Source organism: Sphaeroforma arctica, assembly GCF_001186125.1.
Source record: "Sphaeroforma arctica JP610 unplaced genomic scaffold supercont1.1024, whole genome shotgun sequence".
NCBI classification, from domain to species: domain Eukaryota; class Ichthyosporea; order Ichthyophonida; genus Sphaeroforma; species Sphaeroforma arctica.
Window position 1 is genome coordinate 18328 of NW_014039534.1, and position 7407 is coordinate 25734.

At 43.7% G+C, this 7407-nt stretch overlaps 2 protein-coding genes across 2 annotated transcripts in view; one reads left to right on the forward strand and one right to left on the reverse strand.

Annotated features, from left to right (window-relative positions):
- SARC_09719 (hypothetical protein) overlaps nucleotides 1-4342 on the forward strand; it is a 5060-nt gene extending 718 nt beyond the window's left edge. Inside the window, exons 2-4 of the mRNA XM_014296261.1 lie at nucleotides 543-1270; nucleotides 1771-3114; nucleotides 3839-4342. Of these exons, the coding sequence (XP_014151736.1) occupies nucleotides 543-1270; nucleotides 1771-3114; nucleotides 3839-4205 (2439 nt within the window). The 3' untranslated portion in view covers nucleotides 4206-4342. The remainder of the gene's footprint in view (nucleotides 1-542; nucleotides 1271-1770; nucleotides 3115-3838) is intronic.
- Nucleotides 4343-6084: 1742 nt separating this feature from the next.
- Nucleotides 6085-6782, reverse strand: SARC_09720 (hypothetical protein; the record flags this gene model as incomplete). Its single annotated transcript, XM_014296262.1, has 2 exons — nucleotides 6085-6308; nucleotides 6569-6782. Coding segments are annotated over 2 exons (438 nt in total), but the record flags the coding sequence as incomplete, so codon positions are not given.
- Nucleotides 6783-7407: the final 625 nt, after the last annotated feature.

Below are 7407 nucleotides of genomic sequence, written 5' to 3' on the forward strand. Positions count from 1 at the left end.
GGTAGTACTATGTTGTTGTTGTTATTATAATTAGTTTATTATAGTAGGGACGTACGGTAGTATATATATATATATATATATATATATATATATGTATATGTATATATATGAATGTGTGCTTTCTATATAGCTTGAATTGCTGGTAATTATGCTTGTGTATATACAATATAAATCATATGTGATCGGGCAATAGCTTGTATTGTGCGCTACCACATAGCGGACATGGGCAATCGGTTAACTAGCCTGTAGGATTCTAGGAGTCTAGTGTCTACTCGACATGTACGGGTATATATGCTTACTCCCTTGAAGTGCACACATTTTACATATGTGTTTCATTTCAAGTACTGACATTTTTCATCTGTACGCCTCCTTTCTACGCGCACCGACAGTTGTTGAATGCTTGCGCAGTATTATATATGCGTCCAGACCCGCGTCACCGCAGCGTAATTGAGTACTACACCAATCGAGAAATAACAGGTCTTCACATAAGTGTTCCGTGAATGTATTTTGCTACTGAACAACTCTGTATTGTGTTGATATAGGTCTATGATGCCACCACTCTGGTATCGAGCAAGACAATCACATCCTTCTCGGACCTACGAATGGGCGAGGGTGTTGAGCGAGAACTCAATGGGCCGGTGTGTGATCACCCGTCAGCTGAGCGTTACGTACAGTATCTCGATACGTACGCGCGGTTAAACGGTGTGACGGATACGATACAGTTCGGGACTAAAGTTTTAAATATTGTGAAAAAGAAGCGCCGGTCATATCCCGAGGGATGTAGGCAGCGTTATGCAGAGCAACAGTGCGGGTCCGATATAGGGAGTGGGAATACATGTCATAACCCTATGTTTTCTGCTATGCCACGGTTGTTGTTAGATTATGTGTACACTGTACACTACACCCAAGATATCCCGGTATCGCCTAACGACACAAATACCGGTATGGCAACCGGTACGTCAACCGGTACGGCAACCGGTACGGCAACCGGTACGGCAACCGGTGCCACCGATACAGTCACCTCAGAGCGGCCCTCTCTCGCCCGTGAATTCGACTGTGTTGTGGTCTGCAGTGGTGTTCACAGTAACCCGAACATACCCACTGAAGCGGAGATACCGGGGCTTAAGGACTTCAGGGAGGATGCCAATACACAGGAGATACACTCGAGCGATTACAACGGCGATGCAACACAGAAGGAGAGCCTGTTTGGCGCGGGGAAGAATGTGCTGGTGGTGGGATGTGGTGAGACCGCTATGGATATCGCATACAGGTAAAATTGGGCGAGGCGCTACGGAACTGTTGCTTTCCCCAGTGGATGTTTTGATTATGGATTCTGTTGGTTCGATCCTGGATCGTTTATATATCTCTGAAGCGAATGAACTCGTGTCGAGATGTACTTTTATGGCAGTCGCCGTGGTTAATGCCTGCGCGATAGTCTCGGGTCTTTAGATCGCACATAGGTGCAAACACATACACACATCCCGGATTTGGAAGCTCCAATATCAGTACTACCACCAGATGCTGACGATTGGCTGTACTTCGAAACTGTGACTCTCACCATATGTTTCCCTGCGCTATGTCTCCCAACTTCTATTTCGGACGGCGTCTATCATCTATTGACTATTGACGTTCCGAATTCTCGAAGTTCCATTTTAGTTGAAGTCTTTGAAATACTATACCATAAGTATATTTATCAACCCGCAATGTGTGGCTGTCTTGCCTGTTCTCGATGTCTCACTAGCATCGGTTTTGTTAACTCAATCCAACCAGGGCCGTTCAAATGACGAATGTTGCGAATGTGGGTTTGCTAGCACGCAGAGGTTTTCTGTCCATTCCATACCAAATGGGAAGTGATAGTGTACATACAGACGCGCAATTAAATAGCTCGCCGGGTAGTAACACAGCCGTTAATAACGGTAGAAAGCTACCCTCGGCATCAAAGGTCAAGATAGGAATGAATTATGGGCTTGGAAAAGATACCCAACTCAATAGAAAGGATGAGACGAGCCACACCCCGATAAACCATAGTACCGCTATTAGGAATAGGGCAGATATCAATGCCAAAACAACCGCAACTGCACATGCTAGCGCGGAATCCAGTAGGCCTCTGGATGTTTTCATCACCAATATGTTCGAGCACTCGTACGAACACCCGCTGGTGCACCGACTTCAGCTGAGATGGGTGCTGTCGACGTATGTGATTCGCTTTGGTATGGGACTGATCGGTAGTAGTTGGGGTTGCAATCAGTGGGCTGGAGCGGTTGAAGACGTTAAACGAGGACACCACATCATCAACAAGTCATCCGCGGCCATGCCACATATCAATGCGGGGGTTAAAGCGGTACGATACGGGATGTGGGGTAGACTATGGGAGTACCTATGGGGAGAGAAGGACCTGAAACCCATCAGTGTATACGGAGGCAAGGGGGTGGGTATTGAACGTATAGTTTGTGCAGAAGATTCGAGTTCGAGCGTGAGCGGAAAAGCTTGTTCGACTCAGAACAAGTTGAAGAAATATAATGTGGAGTTTGCAGATGGCCGTGTTTATGAGGGAGTGGATACGATTGTGTTTGCCACTGGCTACAGACAGTATTTCCCCTTTCTGCAGGACCGGTCCATCACCCGTGGTTCGTCAGCATGTGCCGACGACGTGACTTTGACAGAGGACCTGGAGTCGATAGAAACGGGTGGGGACCCAGTATCGCAATCGCCTCGCACAAAGAATTATGAGGACAAACATTGCAACGACAGTTCAAAGGAACAAATCACTTGCTCAGATAAATACAAGGAGACATCGGGATGTGCTTTCACGTACAGGCATGCAGCAGGGGAAGCCACCTTGCCGCTGATGTCCAGCAAGACGGGATTTTCAACTCACTATATCGTAAACGAAGATACCGACTCAGGCATTGCGTATATCGGGTTTGTCCGGCCGAATGTGGGAGCTATACCGCCTATGAGTGAGCTACAGATACAGTGGTACCTACAGTTTATAGAGGGGGGGCTGGACAGGTGCCCGAGAGAGCGGTACACCAGGGACGATGGCCTGCCGAGCTATCTGTTGGTGGGGAGGAAGTATCAGTACGGTGTGGACTACGGCAACTACATGCATCGGTATGGGTGGTGGTTGATATATATATAGGACTGGTGATACTGTTTCATTGTAGTTGCATGCTTCGTCTTGTGCCGGTAAGGACTACGGTAACTACATGCATCGGTATTGGTGATGATTGATATATATAGGACTAATGGGGCTGTTCCATTGTGCTTCGTCTTGTGTGTAGCAACACGTGTCTCTTTTCTATTAGAATATTAGAGGAAGAATGTACTCATGGCTACAATCATGAGCGCATCAACAACAGTTTGAAATTAGTTTGTTAGTAAGCCGGTTTATCAGGCCGCTGACTGAGGTTTACGATTTCGATGCCCACGCCAGGAATGCACCCAATGTAAGAATTCAAAATCGCTTTTTTGTGAGGGGAATTTTTCAGCTCACTTGATTCATGTACTGGCAATATATATGTATAGGTATATATATATATATATTTGTATATTTGTATATATATTTATCTTTATCTTTATCTTGATATATATATTTATATTTGTCTAAATATGCATTCTTACATAAATATATTAATACAGATACAGTATATATATTCATTCAAATTCTAGAAGTTCTACTTCTGGCACTACCAAACCTCAAATTTTACTTTTACCCACATGCGTCGATTTGACATATAACAAAATCTGATGATTGAAAACCGCACTTGGGCAGAAATCCGCTGGAATTGCTATATCTCCTCATTAATCACTTTGTTTTCTTCTTCTTAATTTGCAGAGTCGCAGAGGACATGGGCTCAGCACCAACCTTGACGCACATCACACGCTCTATTTTCAAGCGTCCGACATCGCTCTTAACGCGCGTGCGGTCCTGGTTACGCATAATGTTTACGTACTGCTTAGGCCAGGCTATGGTGCCTCTATTCAGACTCCAAGGACCGTATGAATCAACAACCAGTGGGTGGGACGTGGTGGAAGGCGAATTGTACAGTGTGTGTGTGCGGAGAGGCTTGATGGAGAATATCGGCCTATTGGTGATATCGGTGTCTTTCCTGGCATTGAACGTAGGCTTTCTCGGCGTGGAAGTAGTCTTGGTGATACTGGGCTATCAAAAACAATTTGAAGGATTTGCGCGATATATGTGAGCATCCATCATCCCCTATTTGTACTGGGAACTCTCTAGATAAGCCGTCAACTAGGTATGACTTATTAGTTTAATGCATTACCAAATCACAAAGAAGTAACAAATAGCAAGTAGATAAAACATTTATATAGAATACCAAAACTCACCCTCTCTCACCCTCTCCTATTCTTTCAGGAGTACAATTTACATGTGAACAATGATGCACTGTAAGTCATGCCGACCTAATCCGATCACTTTGTAAGCATTTAATGTTCAGTTTGCCGTATAATTGGGAAGCGATGCCTAAGGTTGTAAATCGAGATTTCTGCTCGATGGTATGTGTAATATATGCACTCGAAATTTGTTTTTGTCGTTCCTTGGTTATTATGCCGAGTTTATTGTCTTGATTAATGAACAATTTCTGCATGGGATGACGTTGTTCAGCTGATTCAATCAGAAGCAGCAGCTTCATGACATATGGTACAATCAGAACACTTGAGTCTGTATCACCGAGCACTAAATGCTTTTTTGGGGGGGGCACCTTTGATTGCTATGTATCTGGTTCATTGTAAGCTCACGATAGCTCTGTAAACGGAACATGCCATTCGATATATTATTATTATTATCATTATTATTATTGTTACTATTATTATTATTATATATTATATATATATATGTGTGTGTGTGTGTATGTGTGTGTATATGTATATATATATGTATATGTATGTGTATATATATATATTTATACGTAGATATATATATGCATGTATATACATTACAGTAACCTGTACCGTTTGAACATCGAGGGGCACTTCCTCGCCCGCGAGCGAAACAGCCATCGTGTACACACCCGCCTTTTCAGGTGTGGCTACGTAGAACTCGAACGCCATCTTCTCGCCTGTCAATTTTAAACCAAATTAAACGATACTAAGTTATTATAGTGGTGGAAGTGAAAATGAAGTTTCCAATTCAGATCAATACTCATCGATTTTTGTAGAATGCGACTATAGGAGTGGCAGCATTTGCACCATACCACTCGATCCAAGTAGCCTATCAACCGCTGAGGTGGATACTTAGGTAAATGCATGCATGTGCTGTCACTGTTTCCTGGTCATGGTTGTGGTATACCTTTGTCTCCAGAATCATGAGGGTTGTAAGAGTAATAAAACGAATGTAGTAGCGTGCCATGAGAGCGTGATGGCGATTAAATCTCTCGCCAGATGTACACTGTCCTCTTGCGAACTAGATATGTTCACTCGAGATCGTATCTCATTTGTTCCCTATTGCGAGCTGCGGCTAAATATGTGTATGTCAAAATTACTTTATCATATACATACATTTTGTATATACGTGTATATGCGAGAATTCAGGATCTACATGAGTACGTACGAGGATGTAGACCATGCACACATATATGTGGCACATACCTGGTTGCAACACCTCACACTTGGTGCCTTTCTCGCCGTTCCTGCTTATAGTCGCCGCCGCATCGATCGATTTCTTCAGTAGCATTTCGTGTGTGTGTAGACTCAGACACACTTCGTGTGCAGCGAGTGACACATGGCTCTCGTAATTGATCATCACCAAGAATTCGGACGCCAAAATACTAGAGAGGAGAAAGCCCGAGTGTTCGTTGATATCATGCAAGTATGTGCATGTATGGGGATTTGAAACCCCACTCACGCACAGACACCCGAGCTCGGATGATGTTTCGAATCCGTTTGACACCTCCCAATAGTAGTATGGTGCAAACCGACCAACAAGACGACATATAAGTAACACCTATAGTACTGCTGTTTTCATGCTATCTTGACTGCACTCCTTGTGTGTACAAGTATACCGGTATGCATGCAACTTCAACACGTATACACTTATTGCATCTGCCTTACTATCAAATAATTTCATACCCGTTCCCACTGGCGGCAATCAGAGGCGGCACACGCACGTGCACTTTTGGAGCCGCAATTCTGAGTCGTTTCGTCTCGATTGGCATGTGGTACACCGGCACTTGAAGTAGCGGTCACGACAGCTCTGATTTCGATGGCATCAGTGACAGAACTGCGTTTACGCACGTAGTCAGAGGGCTTTGCTACTGTGTCCATCATAAAGGTCTTCTCCGTGAGTCCTGCATGTATGTATATATATATATATATATTTATATTTATATATGTATGTATAGAAGATTTGCCGAATCGTCAAGAGATTTCTGTAGTGTATCGGATCGCGTAAAAAGCCCTTGATGAGAAAACTACATTATGCTGCAATAGATACATGATTACAATTATTGATAGAAAGATACATATGCGTCTAGAACATACGGGAATAATATGCGATTTGATAATGTTTCAAGCGTTACATCCATTAAACGTACCTTTGTATATACACTTGTGATCTCGTCTATCACGCGACCCATGCTGTTGGTCAAATCCATAACCAGAGCAGCATCCGCCGTGACTTCCTTGTCTAACGGCTCATTCATTCGTTTGATAGTCATGCGTACCTGGACATGCACCACACTGCCAAGTACAATAGTATTTGCTTTCCCCGCATCCACAAGCGTGTAGGCCACTCCGAGTTCGATTGACTCGTCAATGCTGTCCTGAATATAAATGAACGTGTGATATCAGAATAACAGAGTAAAAAGCGCACGTCTGTGTATAGAATCGTATCCATGCGCACAGACACGAGTTCCTGTTTATATCGGAAGTATCGCGAAGGAGTCCAATGATTATATCGGGAACATCTGGAGCCTGTAAAACGCATATACCGTCTTCCAACCACCATGCACGATATGCGCAACACACCTGCAACATATCACTTGAAGGCAAGTCAGAACGCCATGGGTCGTGCGGTGTCTCCGTGTACGCGCTCTACTCTCTGTCAAGATAAAAGAGTGTGATGTCTTGCGACCCTTCCTTTTTCTCTGGTGCGTTTGTCAGTATTAGCCTCACACCTCTGGGATCAAACTTTAGAACCTTCTCCATATCACACATGTCCGGTGATGAACAATTCACTAGGATGTTGCGTTCAGCAGATTTCACAGTAGAGATCATGGTGTCTGTGGTGCTGCTAAATTTGTCGTCGAGTGCTTTTCTCACTGCTATAGGTCCCGGTCCAGTGGGAGTGCCTAGCAATTGAAAATGGTAGACATTAGACAAGTGCCCCTCTCAGAGATAACAACTACATATAAGTGTACGTTCATATTATTTATATATATATATATA